Source organism: Lactuca saligna, chromosome 4 (assembly GCF_052625555.1).
Source record: "Lactuca saligna cultivar CGN05327 chromosome 4, ASM5262555v1, whole genome shotgun sequence".
NCBI classification, from domain to species: Eukaryota; Viridiplantae; Streptophyta; class Magnoliopsida; order Asterales; family Asteraceae; genus Lactuca; species Lactuca saligna.
This window is the reverse complement of record NC_136420.1, coordinates 79017258-79043072: the sequence shown is the minus strand read 5'-3', so window position 1 is coordinate 79043072 and position 25815 is coordinate 79017258. Positions and strand designations below refer to the sequence as shown.

Genomic DNA, 25815 nt, shown 5'->3' with positions numbered 1-25815 from the left:
TTTGTGTTATATCATCTCTACTACTTTTGTGTGAATCGTATAAAATGTATGTATATTATCTTTTATAATAAGAAAATGAAATATTGGGCTAATTGCAAGAAATAACAACATTCATGATTTGCTTATTATAGCGTCGTACTTCGTTATTATAGTTTCGTAATTTCAAAATCTACCCAATTATACAAGTTATGAGTTATGACCACAACATTAGTCTTTCTCATTAAATTTAATATTTTCTTACATAAAATTATAACATACTAGGTGTTTGATTAAATGTTTTGAATTTTTTTGGATGTTGTAATCCGATTCTAACATTATTGTTTAAATTCTTCCCTATTATAACATACTTTTATTTTTAATTATTAGGATTTTGTATTTTGAAAATCCATTGAATTATAATGGCATTTGAATTTTTTTTAAGATACCCAATTACCCAAATTACCTGCACAACCCTTAAAAGATCACTAGTATATATATATATATATATATATATATATATATATATATATATATATATATATATATATATATATATATATATATATATATATATATATATATATATATATATATATATATATATATATACACCATATCAAGTGATCAACCCATCATATATTGTCATAAAAATTACCTTACTTTTGGTTCTTAATTGATATTTTTACCATTTTCAAATAAGTTTTCGGTCTCAAACTCTCAATTTGAAATGCGACATGTTCTAAAAGCTAACGTATACTTGAAGAACATAAAGAAATATGATTTTATTAGGTACGTGTATAATTTAGATGGTAAAATAAAATGTTAACCGATCGCTGAACTAATTATGCCAAACTCACCTTACATCAAACACATTAGATAAAACAATAGTCTATCAAATCCGACTTATCTTTTGAGATTTAATTAATAAGAATGAAATAAATTTTATTACTTTTAAAAAATATATAAGGCTGGATCTTAAGATTCAACCGTTGGAAATCTAATAAATATCGAGGATTTCGAGGATAGATCGATTACAAAGGGGACAACAACCTCGATTTAACATCAACTCCCTCGAACACACCCTACAAAACGTATGCCCGCATGGAATAAACGCTGCACCCTTTTTCCTTCCCATACACACGCAGCACACCTGATCCCTGCTCATATCTTCCTTCTTATGATCCTCACCGTCCGTTTCCTCCAACAGTCTCATCAACGATATCCGCAACGGCGAACCAGGATCCGCAGTCGACGTACGTGGCAACGTCTCATTGGCTGCTTCATTGTTCGGACTCAAAGGCTCGGCGGTGGTCCGGAACTGCCGTTCCGCGGCCAATGCTGCCGCGAGATTCATTCGAGGCGACGGAGAGATGCAATCGGGATAGGAATTGGTGTCCGGCGGTGTTAGATTCACGTCTATGACATCTATTTGATGAATCGAGTCAACGACGTCGTCATCGTCGTCGGCTCGGGTGCTCATGGTGGAAGGTCCGATTCCGATGCCCCAAGCGGATCCACAACAGACCATACTCTTTAATCCTAATCGTTCCTGGAGACTCTTCCGTCGTCGGAACCTATCGCCGCCGTCCATGGTTCTCTCCCTTAGGAGGTCGACGATCGTTCTCGTGCTCCTTTCTGTCTCTTCACTTTCCTGCAAAAACAGAGCCATTAGTTCACCGAGTCGACTCATTTTTCTTGACTAACAATCAAACAAAATCACTCTATGATTTATCTGAATCGCTCTATATCTCTATGAATGATGAATCCAGAGAAAGGGCAATTGGGTTCATGAAAAATGGTGAAAGTGGCTTTAAAGAACAAAGAACACGCAATCTGATGTAAATATAAATAGAAAAAACCCAAAGGAACAGGAAGAGAGAGAAGGGATTTACGTAAATCACGTGAAATTATGAAAGATTGGAAAGGAAAATTGATAAGGGCGCGCACAGCACCTCCATCGTCACCTTTTTGTGAGGAAAGTGATAAATGCAGAGAGATGGGTTTTGGTGGGACAAAAGAGAGAGAGAGAAAGATAAATTTGGGGAAGAATGAATTGAAGTCAAAAAGAAAGATGGATTGGGATACGTCGTACGAGCTCATCGACTGCTCCGTCGATTTGTTTTTAAGTGGAGTAAATTTCACAAACAAACCCTAAACTATGTGTTAATTTATCCTTTAGTCATTTTCGTATAAGTTTTAAAACTAAGTACTAAATTATTAGTTAATGGCTAACTGTTTATGTATCATGTATGTCTAAGAAATACTTATTTTTATAAATCATATTTAGTTTATAAATCATATTTAGGGCGTGTTCGATAAAACTATCCGGTAACGGATAGTTTGTAGCGGATATCAGGTAGCTTGCAACTAATAACATTTTTGTGTTTTGTTAATCGTTATATGAAGTAACGTTTGGATTTGAAACATTTTGTTTAAACTAAATGGTAGAAGTTTGTAGTGTTAAACGAGACTTTCTGTTTAAAACGTAGCGTTTTGTTAAACGCTATAAACACCCAAACGTTCTATGCCGAACACACTCTCAATGAATAAACTTTTGATTTTTTTTTTTTACAATAATTAAATATTTTTTTTTACAGTATAGTTGAAGGGAAATTGAGTAATCTAGCACATAAATGAAGTTTTTGAAAAAAAACATAACCAAAAATTTTTATTTTTTGAAAAATGACCATTATGTCCCAACATGACATTCTGACATTCCAGAGCGAATTTCAGGATACCGGAGAAATATTTTAGAACAATCATTTTTTTGTTTGTAATTATTTATCTTTTTTTTTATATAAAATGTATATATGGCAAAAAAGAATAATCCTAGATAATTTATAAATCTACTAAAATTAATAATTATATATAAATGTGTTTTGAATACTTATATAAATCTAATAGAGCTAATAACTTTTTAAATATACCAAAACTAATAAACAGTGCATCATATGTTTTAAATAATACTACATCATTCAAATGGAACATAATTTTTTCTTGATTCCTTAAATTTTTTTGTTAATCTCTTGCGATATCCTCTCACCCAAGTTTTGGTTGAACCCTCTATACTATATGATTTTCCTGCAAGCAACATCTCAATAAATCAATACAAAAACACCCACAATCATCTTTATTGTCAGACTGTTGTAGTATGCATGCACCCTTTTCAAGGGTGATTTTGAAGCTCTGTAGGGTCTATACATTAGTGAGTTTGGTACCCAAACATTTAATATCCACCAGTAGTACGTGGATGTGGGCCTGCATATGTGAAAACCAAGATGCATTTTCTAAAATATAATCGTCCACCCAATGACAATCCTATATAGTCATTTGATGTCTTTAAATCCAAAACACCCAAAAACCAGTAAGCACTTGGTATATTGATAGGGATGTAAAGATGAAAAAAATGTTGGAATTAAATAATCATCAAATAACATTGTTAGGAAAAACATACGATACTTGTAAAGACTCAAAACAAATCTTATGCCACATTCCAAGTTCAGATGACCATTGTTAGGAAGTAATGCGGATAACAAGCAAAGCTATAAGTGTACAAGCCACAATATTTACGTGGTTCGGTCAAGGTGACCTACGTCCACAGGGCAGGAGGGGAGTATTATTTATTTCAGAGTTCTCAAACAGAGGTTACAAGTACAATTCACCAGAGATTCGCCTAACACACTAGAATTCAAGATACAAGACAAGACAAATGACTCTGCATGCATCCCTATTTAAACTTGAGGGATCAAACTTAAAACCCTAATGGGCCAAGCCTATTGTCCTATAGGCCCATGAGTGGTGACAACCAATCATATTCCGCCATGCAACATATTCTAGAACATTCTTCCATATAATACAACCCATGATTATCAGAAACACACATAATGGAGCACCTTGTGCCATAATGGAGCATGATGATGTACAAATGGCGCATTATAAACACTAATAGCCTAACATCTATCTATTGGATTAGGTGTTTAAGCCCATAATTATTTTTGCTATAAACTTGATTTGATTATGAGCATGGTTCTTTTGGGTTTCCTTCACTAATGCAACTTGATAGGATGACAAGAAGAGAGAGAGTACGATTTATTATATGAATAATAAATTGGTACTCAAAATGGTTTTATTTGTATAGTACAAGATTAATATGTTATTTGGAAATCATATTATTTAATTAGTATTGATCATAAATTAATTTGGAATTAATTTGGTGATCAAAAGAGACTGATTAAATTAAGGGGATTGATATTGCAATTAACTATTAGTTGCTAGTTGGGCTATGGACTCCTAATAAAAGAGACTGGACGAAATCTATGGGAAGCCCATAAGGGTTTCATCCAAGGGGCCTTCTAGAAGGGTTCCATGGACTACTTAAGGCCTAAGCAAGGTAATTAGAGTTTCCATCTTAAAACCCTAATAACCTCAACTATAAATAGACCCTTATACATGAGAATTCAGATTTGTGCTTCTTTGAGTTGCCCTAGCCGAATTCTTCTTCTCTCCTAAGTCTTCCTTTGCATTGAGTGTTTGTAACTCTATTAGAGGTGCAACATGTGGGGCACCAAGCTTTCAAAGGTCAAGGAGTTCTTGTTATTGCTACATAACAAGTAATGTAATGTTTCTAACCCTAATCATATGAGATTTTCGAAATTAGTATGCTAGTTATTAGGGTTTATGCTTTGGATGATTATTTGCATGTATAATTTGAGAAAAACCTAGATCCAAAGCAATAGGGTTGCATGTACACCATAGAAATGTTGTAGTGCTCAAAACCCATCAGTGGTATCAGAGCCTAGGTCGTTTTTCTATTATATGTGATGCTAATGTGAAATGTTTAAAACTGGAAAATTTTTGTTTTTGTTTTCTATCTGATGACTACGAGGTGGTAAAAGTCACCACGAGGTGGTGGGTTCTCACGACATGAGCATAGTGCCCACGACGTGAACTCGGTTATGATGGCAGATTTTTCGTATTTTTGCCTAAAATTAGGTTTGCATAATTACCATAAGTTACTTTACTAATTAAAAAAATTGTTTTTTTGATATGGTAATGGATATCCTAATCTAATTGGAAGATAATGGTCAAAATATAAGATAAGTACTAGATTATATGATAAAATAATTATTTGTAAATTTTGAATTGTATTTATCTTGCCAAATTAAATTAGATTAGGCTAATTTTAGATAATGGTAAAATTATATGATTATTTTAAATCTGATTTAGAAAGTTTTGAAAAGTTTCAAAACTTGCTCTTAAGTTTTGGAATTTGAAATCTATTTAAAAGTTTTAATTTTGAAATATTAAATTTTTAAACCCTAGTAAATTGAAAAGTTTCAAAAGTACACCTCTTGGTTTTATAATTTGAAATTTAATTAAATAACTTTAATGTTGAAATCTTAAATTTAGAACCTTGATAATTTTGAATAGTTCAAATTACACCCTTATGGTTTTATTAAATTAATTAATTGTTTAATTTAAATAGAGAATTAATAAATCAATAATGACATGATTTAAGTTTAATTAAATTAATAGATTAAACCACTTAGTATTTTAAATATGTAAAATATACTCTTATACTATATAAAATTAAAAGTTTAATATATTATATATGTATAAGTAAAAGATCAGTCTTACCGTTAGTAGGCCTCATTCACGAAGCTGGTCTATAAAGGTTGTTTAAGGAAACGACTTGTAAAATGACCGCCATTGGGTATCCACTCTTAGCCACCGCACCCTTGACTAGTGGAAGGTTGTTAGCCGAACGGGTAGGATAGGACATAAACTTCCATTATAAGTATAATGAAATACGAAGTAACTAAATGATTTTATAAATTCGTAAATCTTAGTTACTTTAGGAAAAACGTGAATTTTGTGCTAATCCATGAAATTGACGTTGCACCTTGTTGGTCGTTAGTGGAGTATGTGTGGTTAACCAACACACTAATATAGGACTAATGAAGGATGTTAATGGGTAGCTCGTAGATTATCCTAGATCAATGGAGCATGTGTGGTTAACCGGCATATTGATTAGGTGATAAACGTCTTCGAGAGTACCAACCTAATTTGCATGGTTATTCACACCTTGTTTGTGATCCTCGGTATCCCAGTCACAAACTTGAAGGGCATAATCGAGATTAATCATGCCATTGAAAAGTTCAATGAATCTCAAAGGATCTAGGAATTTCAATTCATTTAAAACCTAATGTTCATTTTTGTTTTTCATGGTGGAAATTGGTAAATCGTCATTTACCTACCTTTAATTATTTTGCAATTGGATTAAGGCATCCCTCTTGCGAATTGTAGAATATTGTGTTGGGTCCTAGCCTTAATATTTCATTTGGGTGTTGTATTAAGGACTTAAATCAACTAACTTGAATTTCTCCCTTTTGTAGACGTCAAATTCTAACTATGGTCTTCCCGAATCTTTTGGAAAAAGCTTTCCACATGAAGATGATGTTCCACGATTGGATCATGGAAATGGAAATCATTCTTCACTTCCTCCACCTCCTCTAATAGTTCTCTCTGACATACATGTTCGAAGATTTGAAAAGTTCAAAGCCACTCAAGCCCTATTGACAAGCAAACATGAATATGGAAGGTCTGTATTTGCACACGTCTTGGAGATGAAGTCACACATTGATAGACTAGGGATGTTAGGTGTTGTTTTCCTTAGTAAGTTGGCTGCTGACTTGGTTATTTAATCACTTCATGAATCATATAGTGAGTTCATTATAGCTTACTATATGATGGACCACGATGTGACCCTCATTGGTCTTACCTATTTGCTTATTGTTGTTGAATCAACAATGATTTGGCGCAATGGTAAAGCAAATTTAGCTGGTAGATCAACCTCCCAAACTTTCATGGAGATTGACAATGGCAACATTGGAAGTCCAGAAAAGTATTCTCTTCCCGATGGAAAGGAATCAGCCAAGGTCAAACCTTTTAACCAGATGGTAAAGAGAAAGGATGAATCTAAGATTGTCTCATGTGCTGTTCCAAAAGAGTCCATTTGTTTCTACTGCCAAGAGAAGGGGCATTGGATGCGAAGCTGCCATATTTACATGAAAGATCGCAAGGATGGAAAAGTCAAGATGTATGACTCTGCTTAAGGTAAGTCCACTATCTAACTTTATTTAGTTCCTATTTGTAGATTCTTAATACATGGTGTGATAAGATTGCATTTTGATGTTTTGTAGGATCAAAGAAAAGAAAAGAAGCTTAAAGGAAGAACGAGTTGAGTCTGATCGCGGAGAAATGGATTTCAATCGCATGATTCGATGATCAGAATTTTGAGCTACTTAGGAGTTATGATAGATTGCTTAGGAATATTTAGTAACATAGTTTTCATATGTATTTGCATTGTAAGGACAAGTTTTTTCCGCAATTTTATAAATAAATAAAAATTTGATTTTATCTTATTTTATGTTTTCTTGCAATGGTATTTGTGAAAATTGATGTTTGTATGTTTATATTGTTAGCAATATTGAAAAGGATGTGATTCTTAGTTATGTTATTTGTGGTAGTGTCAAAATTTAGCAAATAAGGAAAGATTCTCATCACCCAAGGTTCAATTGGACAAAAACTTGGAATCGTGCAACTTGTATTGTGTGATGAATGAGAACCTTCGTAATTGGAAATTAAGACTAATTCCTTGTTCACATAAGTATATGAGTCAAGTGAAGGACTAGGGGATCTAGTACACATTGTTGTGCATTGGACAAATCCACCATGAACAATGATAAGACTGTTCATCATGATTTGCTAAAAGTTTAGTAAACATGGTTATACTTACAAGATTAAGTGTAATTCTGAATCATTGAAAAAGTTTCAATGTATAGTAGAATCAGTTAGGTAGAAAGATAAAAGTTTCTCCAATCTGAAAAGAAAGGAGAGTACTTAAGTATCATGTTTTATAATCATCTTAGTGATTATGGAACCATGTCACAATTGATACTCTAAAGACACCTTAGTGCATTTGTATGGCTAAGAAGAGGAATAAACAATTATTGAAATGGTTAAATCAAAAGGTGAATCATACTTTGTTCCAAACTCGAGTCTTAGAGTCGTACTCCAAGATTGTGCATTGAGTGACACATATTTAGTAGGTTTATAACACTCATCAAATATGGAGTAGAAATGTTTCTTACTCTTGCACATTTGAAATTTGTAAGGTGTGATGTATTGGATAAGAAAAAGATCAACTAAGACCAATTGTGTGAAGTGTTTGTCTTGATTAAAACCCACACCAACTCTTGAATATTTGTTTGTTAGGGAATGTTTGTTGACAAGAGAGTCTTATATGTCAAGAAGTCAGTAGAAGTTTTAATGATCTTGAATAGCTTCAAAAACTAATCAAGAATAAACATATTGTTTATCACTAGCACACGACTTGAGGTTTGTAACCTGTCGTGTTGACATATTCTTGTTTTTGTGCCCATTCCAATTAAAGTCGGCTATGAATGTGATTTCTATGAGTTCTCAATTGATTGCATAAGGCAAAGCACCTTGATTAGTGAAAGTTCATTGACCAGTAAAGGTGATATGCTCAACAACTTGGAAGACATGATAGGTCCTTGTGCTTCCAGGTGGCAAAAATTAAGATTGAAAAAATTCGGTCCATATGAGTTTGGATTTGTCACAACCTTGACTTATGATTATGGTTTTGACAAATTCACATGTATAGGAACACATACACCATTAAATCTAAGTGACAAGGTTTCTATCCGCTTCATGAAAATGATTGTGAGGAAACTCTTTCATTAAGAAAGATTTTAAAGAGTTAGCAGTTGTGATAATTGCATTCTAAAATTCGATTATGATTACGACATCCCTCTTCATAGTTCAAATTTTAAGACCTGGCAATTAGTTTGAACATTCGAGACTTACTACTATAAGTTCCGAAAGAGTTTAGACACACATACGAGCTATCTAAGGAGAGGTGTGTGAGTTTGAGAAGCTTATATAAAGTATTATCGAAGCATCTTGTATCAGAAATCTGAACTTTTGTAAGAAAGTCAATAAGTATTGATTTCTAGAAGTCCAGTTGATTTCTAAGTACATGTCAAAGCTAGTGGGAGCATAAGTGTTATGCATGTAAGAATGTAATTATTATGCTAGTGGGAGCACAATTATTACATTGAGTGTTGCGAGTTAGCAATGCTAATTATAGGAAACAAAGTTTTAATTTGCAAAGATGCAAATTTGAAAAGTTGTTTTGCTATAGTACGGGAGAGGACACTTATACTTTATTTCAAATCTAAAAGCTTAGATTGAAATATTAATTAGATTAGTCATGAGCATACATAAATATCAGGTTGAAATGTTTCAACATTGGAAATTCTATATATGGAATCATTATAGCAAGAGACTGGTAAAGTATCATGTCTTTATGTAAGACATTATGAATCGTATCCCATATGCTTCGGGTATAGGATCGATTGCATACACTATAATATTCACTTGTTCTAATTTTCCAAATGCCTAGGGCATTAAGAGGGAAAAATGAATAGAACTTGATATTACTAAAGTAGTTAAACAACTATCAAGGACGATCTAAGGTTCGCTAATGATTGGTCGTTTGTGGGCAGTTGGAAGTATAGTAATGAATGGACTATATCGACATTATTATGGATATATAGGATTCTATTAGGAATGAGTTGTCATATGGTAAATATAGAAATGTTTCGATAATGGGAGTTGGATATTAAGAATCTATGTGTAGATTAGAAGCTTTTATGCAAGAAGGATGTTCAAAGGAATGTACTTTGAATGTGAGACTTCATATCTATGGAGTTGTCTTGTAATAATCTCCAACAGAGCACTTTGTAATATAATTGGAAAGGTTATTGTGACCTTGGTGCTTCGAAATTACAAAAGTGTAACTGCATAAAATGTTAGAATCTAACATATTATAATAGTGGCAAGAATTTGGTATTTTTACACTTGCAATAAGGATTTGGAATTCTGCAATGAGCATCATTGAAAATGTTTTCAATTGATCTATTTCACAAAGAAAGGACCATAGGTAAACATAGTGTGCATGATTGGAGCATGGGATAACTAATGTTATAATTCAAGTATTAAGTTGATTAACTGAAACATTATACAATGAATAATGATTATTCAATATGGTGATTAAATAATAAGTGTTTTAGTTATACTCAAAAGTTTGAGGCCATATTGGATTCGATTATTCTTGTGTTTCACTTCGGATGTTTTGAATTCCAGAATAACTAGGTTATTCAAACATCCACAGTCAATCATATTTTGGAAGTAGGTAATGAGGTAAGCTTGTCATGAATCAGACTGTAGATTGTCAAAAGCGTTTGGACATAGCAAATGTCTATTGTAGTGTTCATGAGTTCTCCTGAAATAAGATTTGAGTATTAGATTAAACCCACGCTCACATGAATCACTTCATGGATTTTATCACGAGTGATTGTGAGACGATAATATCTGATATTCTTGAAACGGAGACATATAGTTGTAGTTTGCAAGTCGGTTGCGCATTGATAATATGTAAACACGCCAGTAACTTGGTGTTATAAAACATATTTTTGTGTGTGATTTGATGAGAAAATAGAGCAAGCATATGAGTCGAAGTTTATCCATCCCTTTTACCCTAAGAGGGATAAAAGCGATATCTGTGGTCCCCTCGATGATTTAGAGATGACACCTAAGCGCTTGACCAAGCGTGGATTTTAGTTGATGTTTTCAATTGTAGTCTGTTGTCAGTCGTCATAAATCGGAAATCGGGAAACAACACATGAACAAAGAGAATGATTAAAAATCCATGTCTCAGTTCATATGATATCTTGAGAATGGAGGAATATTTGATCCCTTATCTAAAGGACGCATTACTGATAAGATCATAGTTTGACAGCGACTTTTGAAAGCTATGATTGCTAATCAGATTTTGAAGTCATACTTGCAATAATAGTTATTAGAATTATCCAAGTGGGAGACTGTTGGATTAGGTGTCTAAGCCCATAACTAGTTTTGGTATGAACTTGATTTGATTATGAGCATGGTCCTTTTGGGTTGCCTTCACTCATGCAACTTAATAGGATGACAAGAGGAGAGAGAGTAGGATTTATTATATGACTAATAAATTGGTACTAAAAATGGTTTTATTTATATATTACAAGATTAATATATTATTTGGAAATCATATTATTTAATTAGTATTGATCATAAATTAATTTGGAATTAATTTGGTGATCAAAAGAGACTGATTAAATTAAGGGGAATGATGTTGCAATCAACTGTTAGTTGCTAGTTGGGTTATGGACTCCTAATAAAAGAGACTGGACGAAATCTATGGGAAGCCCATAAGGGTTTCGTCCAAGGGACCTTCTAGAAGGGTTCCATGGATTACTTAAGGCCTAAGCAAGATAATTAGAGTTTCCATCTTAAAACCCTAATAGCCTCAACTATAAATAGACCCTTATACATGAGAATTCAGATCTGTGCTTCTTTAAGTTGCCCTAGCCGAATTCTTCTTCTCTCCTAAGTCTTCCTTTGCATTAAGTGTTTGTGACTCTATTAGAGGTGCAACATGTGGGGCACCAAGCTTTCAAAGGTCAAGGAGTTCTTGTTATCGCTACATAACAAGTAATGTAATGTTTCTAACCCTAATCATATGAGATTTTCGAAATTAGTATGCTAGGTATTAGGGTTTATGCTTTGGATGATTATTTGCATGTATAATTTGAGAAAAACCTAGATCCAAAGCATTAGGGTTGCATGTAGTACCATAGGAATGTTGTAGTGCTCAAAACCCATCACTATCATGGTGGCACATCATGGTATAATCCTTGAGCAATACAAAATTCTGAGCATCCTTGAACGATCTTGAGCATCATAGAGGTCTTCATAGCATACTTGGATCATCAGGGATACTATGGCTCATCTAGGAACCAAATAGGCCCATCTTGCACCATTATAACGCAACAAGAATCATGTTGGCCCATCACGTGAAAGGATGGTGCAACAAGCTTCAAGCGTGGCGCAAGAACATCTATGTTGGAGCAACATCAACTTCTTTGGTGCAAAAAGGACATGCTTGGCACAATAAGAACCTACTTGGTGCAACAAGGCTTCTTCATGGCGCAAGAGGGATATGCTTGGCACAACATCATCCTTCTTGGCCCAACCCTTCAATAGATGGCGCAACAAGGTCCCTTTGTTGCTCCATACCACTCTCAAGTGCTCCAAACATCTTCCAGGTGCTCCAAACCCCCTTCTATATGATCCGTTTCTTTAGAACTTGATATGTTCCTCTGTCAGACGATCAATTCCCTTCTCAGAAAATCTGTTTCTTTGTTACATGCTCCATGAACCCAAAATGTTCCATTGAGTTCCAAGTGTTCCAAATTCTCCATGAGAATGATCCAAATGCTCCATGAGCATGAATTCTTCACATGCTACAAAGTAACTTATCAAAAATTCACTTTTTACGATACGCCGAGCCGTGCCGGTTTAATCGCGAAATTTCGAAGAAGCATAACTTCTGCATAAAGTCATTTTTGATGCTTATTATCTCTAAATTGACTAGCCCGAATTTGTGGGGGTAACAAATGGACGGTTCACTTGAAATTTTAATAAAAGTAGAGATCTTGAGATTCAACCACAACCACATATTTCTTATTTGTCGCTTTAACGCTTTAGTGTACCGACAACAACGAGGTATGTGTAATAATAAATGATTATATGGTAGAGGGGTATAATGATATATGATTATACATGTTTATAGATATGTGCCTAATCATAAATGATTATACATATGTGTTTGTTTAGAAATTGAGTAATCATATAATATTATGGTGGTTGCTGTCAGAGGTGGTGGTAGTATAGGTGGTCGAGGTAGCAGTGGTAGGGTCAGTCAATGGTAGATGTGATGGTAGTGGTGGTGGGGATGTAGCGGAGAATAAAGAACGAACGACACTACATAACCATTTGTGATTATAACTCTTCGTTGCACCGGTATGTCGGAGTGTTAGAACAACAAATAAGAAATATATGGCCGATATTGAATTTCAAGATCTCTATTTTTTTTCAGAATCTCAACGGAACCTACTTATATATATATATATATATATATATATATATATATATATATATATATATATATATATATATATATATAGGGAAAAGGGAATATACATTACAGCCCCACCTAAGCTTAGGTACTAAACCTCTTGAAAATACATTGTTTTACTATATAAAGATTACGGTTAATGGATTCACGATTAATACTTCTAGATGTAAATTCAAGATCGACACAATAGGGTTTAGGGTTTAGAGTTTAGGGTTTAGGGTTTAGGGTTTAGGGTTTATGGTTTAGGGTTTAGGTTTATGTTTAGGGCTTAGGGTTTAGGGTTTAGGGTTCAGGTTTAGGGTTTAGGGTTTAGGGTTAGGGTTTAGGGTTTAGGGTTTAGGGTTAGGGTTTAGGGTTTAGTGTTTAGCTTTAGTTTTTAGGGTTTAGCTTTAGTGTTTAGGGTTTGAATTTAGGGTTTAGGTTTAGGTTTAGGGTTTAGTAATGTTCACTTGGATGAAGTAATAAACGATAATTGAGGAAAGAAAATGGAGATGATAAATCAATAATGAAAGAAAGAAATGTTGTGGAGAATGATATGTTTACCAAGTGAAACCAAACTGGGTATATTTAGCATGTTAAAATGACATATTTTAGAGGTTTAGTACCTAAGGTTAGGTGTGGCTGTAATGTATATTCCCTATCCCCATATATATATATATATATATATATATATATATATATATATATATATATATATATATATATATATATATATATTATATACACACACACACAAATAGGTTGATGCGAAAACATAAATTTAATCTAAAAAACATTTGGTTTTGATTTTTTGATTTAGTTTATGTGTTTTTGGTTGAAAAACCATTTGATTTGATTTTTTTTCTATAAAACCATACTTGAAATTTTGTTTTTTATAATATAGTATGAGAATGCAACTTTCGTACAAACATATAGATCATTTCTATAATTTAGTCTAAAAAGTATTAATTTTTTAATGGATTGATTTAGTTTTGTATATTCTTTCATTTTTTCCATAAAAATAAGGAAAATCTTCAGAAAAATCCAAATATTTGGAAAAAGTAACAATTAAGTTTCAATTTTTTGTTTTATTTAACAGAAAAGTCATAATTATTTATTATTTTGCCTAAATTAATAAAAAAGGTCTGTATTTTTATTTTAACAAGAAATGATATATTATCGTATAAAATTAAATAATTAACACTTTTCTGTTCAAATTGTTTTTTAGGACTCAATCATTACTTTTTACAAAATATTGTGATTTTTCTGAAGATTTCACTAAAAACAAACACACTTGCAAAACTTTTGTTTTGCAAAAAGCAAAAATCATTCACAAAAACTCCTCATAGTAAAAAAAAAGTTTAATTATAAAAACACAATATTTTCCCAATCATTTGATTTAATCACTAATTTTTAAAATTACATTTTTGATGGATATTTATATGTCATAATAGTAGCAATAGAACTTTAATTTAAAAATATATTGCTATTTTTTAAACAAATTAAAATTGGATTGTTAAACCGAGAAAAATGATAAAGTATATGTTATTATCCCCTATAAATATTTATTATTTATTTGTTTACATGATTACAATAAGGTATGATCTTATAAATTCACATATGAATATGTCAATTACTTCTTTGTTCCATGCATACTAATTACCATAGACTCTTGTGCAATTAAGAACAAAACAATAATAAATATCGCCTCTTGAAATTTGTGAAACTTTGTCCTCTACCAAACATCATAATTTTCATGGTCAATCATTCTTAGTTTAAATATCCTTTCATTTTAATATTTGTGGAACTTTATTCATGAAATGAAACTTAACATGCTCCACACATGGTTTTCTTGATCTGCGAATGAATAATGTCAATTAGACGTCTTTATGTGTGGCCACACACTTAGATTTTTTCACTCATCAGGGGGCCCAACTGATACCAAACCCCAACAATTTGTAGAAACAAATCTCATGTTGTACTATGTGTTCCCCTAATTTTTTTTTGTCATATTTGAGTGTAGCCTTTATAATTGTCATGCTTTAGAGCAAGGTTTGACGTATGTCAACCTATAAAACTACACCCTGATGTCTACAAACACATCAGGGCAAAGGACAAAAATATTCGGAAGAAGTTTATGTTCAATATTTACTCAATGAAATAGGTCCACAAAGTGTAACCTTGGAATGAGTCAAATACAATATTCGCTACCACTAGATATATCCAACTCATGAATTCCCCTAGTCTTTTTCAATAGTCATACTTTTTTTTTGAAACAAAAAACTAACATACTTCTAATATACTCATAAACACCATTTATGTCTCCTAGAGAGATTTGAACACCTGACTTCTCATTTAAAAGAATCACTCCTTACTACTAGGTCAAATGTCATTACGTTTATTATTCGTACTTCATAACCACTGGTGCATCTTTATCCGTTGGATGTAATATCTAAAAATCCTCACTATTATCATTAAAAAAAGTTGTCATTGGGAATTTCCAATTACAAGATTTGTGATTATGATCTTTAAATTCAGGTAACTACCCGGAGACTTCATTGAACTGAACGGAGTAAGTAGTATTACCAATCATAATTTTAACCACATCGAAAATAATTTCATTAGTCTTCGAAAGAGTTCAAACTTGCTTTCTATATAAAATTTCTCCAATATCATCATCCATGAAAACAATAGATTCCAATTTCATATGAATCTTTTTAAAAGAGTTCTTACTTCGAGCCTTTAACAATATGCCTTCAATATCAACCCAAATCAATCGGTCGCTAACTATAAAACTGTGTCTCTAACTTTTCACTTCAAAATCCCATCATTCTAAAGAAAGTTAGCACATGGACATGCATGGGAAATTTATACATGATCCAAGGGAAATCTTAATATTTTAACTCCAAATATAGAAACTTATATTATGTACAAAAAGAAGAAGGATTTGTAATAGTTGAGAACTCCTTCACGTTCCCAAGAAAAACACAAAAGTAATACGTCTAATCCACTACATAATTTCCATCTTCAAGTCTAATTACAAACTCACTAAATTTGCAAAAACTTTTTCCAAATGTCGTTTATCATCGTTCCCATAGACAACGTTTGCATATGACCCAAATTTATTGTTACATGTACCCCCACATTACTAGTAAGTATATTTTTCTTCTACATAATAGGCTGACTAATACCCATCACTCTAATGAAATCTCTCCATGGTTGCAAATAACTTGAAATAGTCATAAAGGCCAAATGTTACTCTTAGACAATATACTTCCCATATTATCCTGTGTTTATTTGATGTAATATATTGCTTACATGCTTTCCATAGTTATATCGATCACATTTTATTTATATTTCCAATTGTTTAATGATAAGGCATCGATGATACAACAATACCAAATATTATGGTATCAGTGCCCTTGGAAACCAAGCTCTACCTGCCGCCATCCTTTTACTTTTTCTTCTTTCTTCTTCCGGGCATCGTGGTTGCTCCCAACGAGACTTTTGAAACCGTTAAATCCACATTTCGCCCTGTATTTACAATTAGCAATATCAATCATGTGATACCTCTCATTCTGAATCAAACCAGTGACCATTATGTGTCATGGGTTAAGTTCTTCCACATTCATACATATGCTTACAATGTGTTTGATCACATTGATCCATACACACCTCGACCTACTAACACTAAAGAGACCACTTGGAAGTAACTTGATGCCCTCGTAAAACAATGGATATACAACACCATATCATCGAACCTGGCCACACACAATCATGAAACCCGATGCTATAGTAAGTGGTTTATGGGCATGTCTCCATGAAAATTTCCAAGATAAAAAGAAAACTAGGGCTGTTTATCTAGAGGATCATATCAATAACACTCGTCTCTATGTCTTTTCCAATGTCACAAAGTATTGTGCTCGTCTCAAAAAGCTTTATTATCAGCTGGCTAATGTTGGAAACTCAATATTAGAGACAAAGATGGTACTAAAAGTCATCTCTGCTCTCATCAAGGGAGACTTTGGAACATTTGCCACTATCATCCAACAAGATGACCCACTTCCCAATTTAGACAAGGCAAAATCACAGCTCCTGCTTGAAGAAGCAAGACGAACCAAACAAAACTCACATTTCCAACAAGCTTTGGTTACCTAGTGACACAATCAAGGATCTCCAGATGTGCCGCCTCCACCACAACATAACTCCGGTTACTGTAACCGTGGCCAGCCTCATGGAAATCTGCACAGTGGTGGAAGATGGTCTCGAGGCAGACAATAAGGCGGCAATGTTGGAAATATTTTTATGTCATTGTCACTTGAAATAAGTTGAGTATTGATTTACATTCTCTAGCAAAAATTATCAGAATTTTTTAGGTTGGAAAGATCCTGAATATTCAACAAGTGTTTGAAGAATCAGATGTTGGAGCACTTGAGGTTGACATGGAGCACTTGCTGAGCATGGAGTACTTGCAGTTGACATGGAAAACTTGTTGAACATGGAGTACTTGCTATTGACATATAGCACTTGATGAGGATGGATCACTTGCAGCTTACATGGAGCACCTTCTGAAAACAAGTTGGATCATCATGATCTTAGATGGCACATCTAGATCATATGTGGAGCATCAAGACGTTGATGGCTCAACATGAACAATGATGGCTCATCAAAAACATTGTTGGCTCATTCACAACTCTATGGCTCAACAAGATGTTGATTGATCAACATGAATACTTGGTGGCTCATCTTAAGGCAATGGATTAACATGATCACATTGATGGTTCAACAAGATTGCACATGGCACATCCAAGTACTCAATGGCACATAAAATTCGTCCATGGTCTATCATGAACACGTAGTTGTACATCTTCAAGTTCAAGACACATTCCAACATTCAAGAAACAACTCAACTTGATCAACTACACTTCTGGAAGTTGATGTCATCTTAGAAGACAATTGAGCAACATGATGCTCATGTTGCTCATCACATTTTCAATGTTGATCAAGATAGCTCAAGAAATATGAAGACTCATAACTTGGATGGAACCCTAAAGGAATACTAACAAAATTGAAATATTTCATCCATTCTCCATTAAGTTAGGAAAATGTGTCAACTGATGACTAAGTCATGATGACATGCCAACATCGGATTGGTCAAGCCATGTCACGGGCTTTCCTAAAGCATATATATAGGCCCTTGTGATCCATTATAAAGTTGATCTTCCTGCTTCATTTCTGCTCATTCTGCATAATTGTTGTTTAGACTAGTTTTCAGAGAGCCACTTGAGAGTTGTAGTGTGTTTTACATTAAGACACTTGTAACTGAATTCTGATGAATATGAGACACATTTGAATCATTGATCTTAAGAATAATTTTTTTATTAACTTGGTTGATTCACAACTCTTTATTTTTTGCATTACTTGCCACCTAATGATTCTGAAACTCTGTTTCAGTATTTTCGACACTCGGACTCTTCAAGTCTAAGGTTTACTAATTTTCTTATCTTTTTAGTTGGTATCAGATATTGTGTGATCGACATTGAGATTTAGAAATTTTTTAACAAAAATGCTTTTTTCTTTTCAAGTTTCAAACTAGTATCACTTGTTCTCAATGGTAATTGTGAATCAAAACCAAAATGTTCTTTATTCAGTTTCAGTTGCAAATAGTATTGGGGAAGGAAATCATGCACCTATCCTTGTACCAAGTGAATACATTTCATGGGTAGATCAAATCAAGTACACTTGGAAGGTCATTACTATGACATCTGGACGTTCATTTCTACTGGGAAACATACTACAAAGTTTCTGAAGGATATCAGAGTTCCTAAAGCCGATGTCTCTCCTGAAACCTCTAAAGTTATTTCTAGATCTGTTACTACTTCTCCTCAACTTCGTGATAGGAAAATCAAGAAGTTTGAGGCAAAGGTAATGCAAGTCATCTTATCTGGATTTCATCATGACATCTTTGAGCAACTTCCTGATGAAGATAAGAGTTCACCCTTTCTGGAATGCACTCAAGAAACAATTCGAGGGAACTGGCAAGATTCTTGAAAACAGGAAGAAAGTCTCATTGATAGATATGTACAAATTTAAAATGTTACCTTATGAAACTCTATTTTATGCATATTCCAGGTACAACATTGTTATCAATAGGTTAAAGAAGCTCAAAAGTGAAAGATCGCAAGAGGATTTCAATCTGAAATTCTTGAAAAATCTATCTCCTAAATAGGATACAATGCACATGAGGAAAATGAGTATAAAGAATGCTTGGCACTCCTAACCAAGTTCAATACAAACTTTGAGAAGTTTGCGAACAAGCCAATCGGGAACTTCAGAGCAGAAAGTTATCAATAACCCCAACAATATCATCAGAAATCTGGAAACTTCCAAGGAGAAAAAAATAATCAACAAAGCTTCAACTCTCAGAATTTAAATTCTGAAAGTTACAACTCTCAGAGGACGAATACAAGGGTTCATGATAACAATTCGAAGTCCTCTGATGATAATAAAGTAATCAGGTGGCACAACTGTCAAGGTGAAAATCATTTTGCCAAGGATTGCAAAATGAAGAGCAAGAAGGTTAAAGATGAAACATACTACCTTCAAAAGGTGGAGAAAATCAAGAAGCAGTCAAAAGACAAAGCTTTCATGGTTATGGAAACTCCAAATGTGGAAGTCTTGGAAACAAATGATGAACTGGATCAGGAAGAATAAACAAAAGCCTACAAAAATTGCTTCTGCTTCATGGCTAATGATGACAAAGAGCCTTCTCCACTCCACCAACAAGTTTTTGAGAAAGTACACTTCATGCTTCATGATAATCATTTAACTATTGATCCTTTTCTAGAGAACATTGCCCACATTTATAAAATGATCAAAAATATGTTGCCAATGCTGAGTATCGTATAAGATACTACAAAGATGAACTGAAAACCACTCAGTTTAGATTTGAAGAATTGAGATGTAATATGGCTAAGTTAAAGAATGACCTTGCGATCAAAATCGAGGCACATATTACGTCATTTGAACAATATGAAATTGTATTGAATCAACATGACATTATTGCAAAAGAAAATTGTGAGATGTATGACCAAATCAACACAAAAATCAATAGTTATAAGGCATCCAAAACCCTTTGTGAACATAACTCACATGCCATTCTCAATGGACCAAAACCATCATGCATAAAATATAGTCGTGGTTATGATGAAATGAACAAGAAAATCATGGGTCTCAATAATTAACCAGAGTTATTACCATGTGATCCAAGTCTCTTCACTGGAGACAACAAGGATAAAGAAGAGGTGGTAACTTGTAGTCCTAATGTAATTACCACTTCATTCTCAAGCATCCTATTGGAAGTCACATCATCCCATGATCTTCCAGACTTGGACGCTAAGTCCGACTCTCCAGTAGAATTTTCTCTTGAATGTCCCACCATAGAAAGTTTCAATTCAGAAGATGCCACTTTTAAAAAATCAAATATCTCTGGCTTAAAATCTAGTGATAAACAGCCCCAATCATATGAGCCAGTAGGATTTTCCAAGACTGAACCCATTGAATTCCTCAATCAAGAAACATTTCCATCTCTTAATGCTTTAGTCACTAGAACAAAGGACTTAAGATGTAAATATTCTAAGAAACAACAAACTGGGAAGTCTCCAATTCTAGTGAGCAAGGATGAAACCTTAAAGACTGTGAGTAATGAGAAAACTATTGTTGAAATACTCAAGAAACATGTCGTTCCAATAAAAATCACTTCACCCAACCCTAAACAACAAGAGATAATTGCAAATCCAACTAATGTCTCTAAAGATACGGGAAAAGAGAAAATTGATGTCTCTAAAGAACAAGGTCCAACTGTAGTCCATCCTTCGAAACCCAAAGTAGTTAAGACTACAAATAATGACATGGATAGAAATACCAATAGACTACCAAAGGCTAAGCCAAGCCAAGGGAAGACTAGACATACCACTCCCCCCAAAACTTCAAAGACCGAAATAACCTCTCCTTCAAATCATGGCTTCTCACATTCCATATTTCCAAACCAAACTAGAATCATCTATCAGAATATTTAGACCTAACAATCTTCCATATTTTTCTAAAATGATGAGACCAAGACTTGTTTAAACTAACCCTTTCATGTATCAGAATAGTAATTACCTTGTGAATTTTATCCTTGGTCCATACTATGATTTTAATCCATCCATGGGAGGAAATCACATGTTTGGGGGAAACTGTGGGTCTCTAATGATCAATCAGTTTGGGGGAACTACCCAGTTTCCCATGTTTGATCAATTTGGAATGTCTGTGAACTATGGATTTCCTTCTCTTGGAATTTCTACTCAGTTCACCAAATCACCATCGTTCTTACAGGCCAAACCTCAAAAGAAGACCACTAGAAAGCCAAATCCAACAAGTCCGAAGAAAGCTAACACTCAAGGACCCAAAAAAACATGGGTACCTAAACCTTTTCTCAAAATGAAAGATTTTTATGCCGAGGTAACACACAAAGATACATGATAGATTGATAGTGGATGCTCCAGGCACATGACCGGGCACAAAGGTTATCTCAGAGATTTCAAAAACACTACACCAGAATGGTATGTTACTTTCGGAAACAACATGAAGGGAGAAGTTACAAGACATGGAAATGTATCGAACGAGAACTTTACCGTTAAACGTGTAACATATGTAGATGGTCTTAAGCATAACCTTATCAGTGTTGCACAACTGTGTGACAATGATCATGCTATTTTTTTCACTGAAACCAAGATGTAACATCTCAATATAGCAAGGGTTGAGTGGAAGGGCTAAAAGTGTAATTTGGGAAAGAGTGACTCAGCGAGTCCATGGATGGTCTCGGCGAGTAGAGTCGCGACTTGGTCGCGTGTTAAATAGCCGACTCGGCGAGTCAATGAGATGGACTCGGCGAGTAGGCGCTGAGTGGAGAAAACCCTAATTCTCGGGGTTGAGCCCTATATAAAGAGCATTATGTTTCCTCCCCAGCCTCTTTATCACCCTTTGAGTCCCTGAAACCCTAAAATCATGGAGAAGCACCATTGTTGAGTGGATTGGGGCTTGGAGAAGTATTTGTTGAAGAAAGTTTGGAAGTTTGAAGGTGTGGAGCAAGGGGCTTTGCTTGGATTCGAGTTCCTTGCAGATTGGGGCGTTCTTTTGAGGTAATATCTCGTTCTTAGGCTGTTGTTATCTTGTTTATTCATTTTGGGGTTTGAGGAAAGCTTATCTTGGGTGATATTGGAATCTAGAGGTTAGATCTGAGGTTGCTACCTCAGATCTGGAATGGAGGAGAGTTGGAATGCAGGAAAGTCCCTGTGTTGAGTGTTGGATGAAGCTATCTTGTCCCAAACCTTAGCCCTAATGTGCAAAATGCATAGATCTCTTTGGATTCACGTAAATATTGCCACTTTATGTGATGGATGAGTTGTAGGAGGCTAGATCTATGTTTTGGATCAATTGCATGGTCTGGAACGCTTCTGTTTGGATGCAGACCGGTGGTACTCGGCGAGTCACATGGGTGGACTCGACGAGTTTCTTGAAGATGAGCTGGAACTCGACGAGTTTGATGAACAACTCGGTGAGTAGGTTGAAGATAGCCTTAGACTCGGCGAGTCTGTTCTTGGACTCGGCGAGTCTTATTGAAGAGTCCCAATATTTTCTGGTTGAGTCGAAGAATCGGCGAGTCAAGGGATGACTCGGTGAGTTATGTGCGAGTGGACTCAGAGTTGTTGGACTCGGCGAGTCTCGGGGTGACTCGGAAAGTTAGGTCGCAGATTGAGTGAAGTTTTGAGTTGGGAACTCGGCGAGTCATAGGGTTGACTCGGTGAGTAGGGTCAGTCAGGTGTTGACTTTGACCCAATCCTTGACCAAGGGTTGATCAGTGGTTTCCAGGGGTATTTTGGTAATTGTTGATTATGGTTTTGAGTTCAGTGCATTGGTGGTTGTCCAGTGATGGAGATCGTATCAGGGATCGGAGCAGCTTGGGTTATCTGTTCAGTCGACAGTTTCGAGGTGAGTTATCCTCACTATATCTATAGGGTTCAAGGCACCAAGGCCGACCCTTTTATCGGATGGAAATCCGGGTAATTGTATGTTGTATGAGATTGCGGGATATGGGCCGGAAGGCATTATATGTTGTGGGTCGGAAGGCATTACATGTTGCGGGCCGGAAGGCAATGTGATGTGGACCGGAAGGTCATGGCCTGGAAAGGCGTATGTGCATAATTATTATGTTGGCTGAGTCGTAGGGTGATGTTATGCTAGTGATCGGCTAGGCTGGTATCTTGGTTAGGGTAATGATATGTTATGTGATCTGTTGATCGATTTGCTAATTGTGAACTGTTATATGATTACATGTTATGTGTATGGTTGTCTGGTCTGGAGTGTAACCCGGTATGCATGGTTGTTCTATGTTCTGTCATGATATATATATGCTTTTACGTTGCGGGCCGGAAGGCGATATGTTATGGGCTGGAAGGCAATATGTTTTGGGCCGGAAGGCAATGTGTTATGGGCCGGAAGGCGATATGTTTTGGACCGGAAGGTTGTGGCCTGGAAGGGCGTATATGTGGTTGGTATTTTGGGGGTATCTCACTAAGCTTTCGGGCTTACAGTTGTGGTTTTTATGTTTTTCAGGTTCTCAGGAGTCTGTGGCAAGGCAAGGGCGTGATCGTACCGTTCCTCGCGTTGGTGTTTTATGAAATGGACCTGGGAAAATACTCTGTTAAATAATGTATTGAAAACCTTTTTGTAACAACGTTATTAAAATGGGTTGTTTTGAAAGGTTTTAATTGTTTCGAAATTTTGGTCGTTACAAGTTGGTATCAGAGCCTTGGTTTGAGTGAATTGGAGGAACACTTGTGTGACTCCAGTCTCAAATCGAGGAAGGTTTTAAAAGAGAAATTAAAATGGTTTTAAAATTAAGTAAAAGGAGGACGCGGAGGTACGATCAGCCGGAGCCAGTAAGTAACCCCAAATTACCATGCAGGACATTTGTTTATTTGAGCTTTGATAGAACAGCATGCTAGTGTTAGGCTAGGGATCTTCAAGATTTCATGATAATGTTGCCTGTTTTATGATGCCTGCTAGCCTATGGTTTTCCTCTGTCGAGATTTCTAGTGTTCCTCTAGGAGTGAGGATCGAGTGCTTGCTATGAACATTTGTCGCTAGGGTGTTGTGGTAGTACTTCATACAAACATGGGTAGGTGTGGAAGGTAGTATGGGCCCGTACTACTGAAAGCACAGGACCCATACGCGTATCAGGGAAACCATGACCTCTAGGGTTGGGTTGAGAGTGGGTTCCCGGGATAGTGGGAAGAGTCTGAGGTTTTCTAGTATATTTTCAGTATAGAGATTTCGAGGCATGCTGGAAGCGGATCCGGGTCAGGATCGGGTACAGGAGGAGGAGTTGAGGCCGGGTCAGTACCGCCCGAGATTATTGGTCAGATGAGCTCGTGCGAGTTGGATGCGAGGATTCGTGAGAGCCTGCATGATGAGGTTGCCGCATTGTTCCGGGCCGAGCTGCCGGAACTGTTTGGGTCGATCAAGACCGCCATGGTTGAGTATTTTGATGAGCGCTATGCAGCTCTCGCGGAGACGGCTGCCGCGGTGGCTACAGTGGCTGTAGCAGCGGTAGGGGGAGGATCTGATAGGGATTTTCAGTATCGGGACTTCGATAATACGGAGCCTCCAACCTTCGATGGGGTTCAGAACCCGATTGTTGCTATGAGATGGTTATTGGAAGTGGAGGGGTGTTTCTTCATGTGTTCATGCGCTGCTGATCTGAGGGTGAGGTGTGCTCTGAACCTGTTGAGGCTCGGGGCGAAGGATTGGTGGAGATTGATTACGAGGTCATACTCGAATGCGCAGAGGGTTGCGGTTTCATGGGATCAGTTCAGAGAGATGTTCAATAGTCGTTATGTTCCGCAGGTAGAGAGGGAGAGGTTGGCTCAGGAGTTCCTTGAGCTGAAGCAGGATTCGGAGTCGGTGACTGAGATCACCAGGATGTTCACTGAGAGGGCGATGTTTTGCCCTGAGTTCGCTTCGGAGCAGGCTCAGATGTCCCGATATCTGAGTATGCTAAAGAGAGACATCAGACAGTTTGTGTCCGCACAGAGGTGTGGGACATTGTTGGAGTTGCAGGAGGCCGCCAGGCGGCGTGAGTTAGAGATTGAGTTGCAGTTGCGTTAGCTGTGGCAAGCTCTGGTTCAGTCGGAGCCGACAATGAAACGGTCTAAGACCGTTGATTCCAGGATGGGGGATCTGAGCAGCCACACTTGTGGGAAGTGTGGGAGGAGTCACACCGGAGTTTGCAGGTCCGTTGGTGCATGCCGCAAGTACGGAAAGGAAGGGCACTATGCAAGGGATTGTCGCCGGCCAGCGCCGGTTCGGGATTTGAGGACTTGCTATCATTGTCGTCAGGTTGGACATATGCGGGTCAACTGTCCACAGTTTTCCGCGGGATCGGTGCAGGCTCCAGCACCGGCCACTTTGAGGATTTCAGGAGAAGGTCAGGGTGGAGCGGAGCCCCCAAGGGCTCAGGGTCGTGCTTATCAGCTTGCGGCAGAAGAGGTCAGAGCAGTGCCGGATGCAGCTGCGGGTATGTTTCTTTCTTGATGTCATGTTATGTTGCGATTATTATGGTGTATTGTTGTGCGGGTATCTTTGTGTGGTTTTTGATGTGGTATTCGTCGTTTTACGGGTTGAGGTTTTGGTTATGGGTTTGTGTTTTG

The 25815-nt window shown here is 35.9% G+C and overlaps 2 protein-coding genes across 2 annotated transcripts; one reads left to right on the top strand and one right to left on the bottom strand.

Annotated features, from left to right (window-relative positions):
* Nucleotides 1–976: 976 nt before the first annotated feature.
* LOC145039784 (uncharacterized) lies at nucleotides 977–1648 on the bottom strand. Its single transcript, XM_078987794.1, has one exon. It carries the CDS (start codon nucleotides 1646–1648, stop codon nucleotides 977–979), a length of 672 nt encoding a protein of 223 aa, XP_078843920.1.
* A 15192-nt stretch (nucleotides 1649–16840) lies between these two features.
* LOC145039783 (uncharacterized) lies at nucleotides 16841–17559 on the top strand. Its single transcript, XM_078987793.1, has 2 exons — nucleotides 16841–17212; nucleotides 17440–17559. The coding sequence occupies exons 1-2, from the start codon at nucleotides 16841–16843 to the stop codon at nucleotides 17557–17559; spliced, it is 492 nt and encodes a 163-aa protein (XP_078843919.1).
* The last annotated feature ends 8256 nt before the right edge of the window (nucleotides 17560–25815 follow it).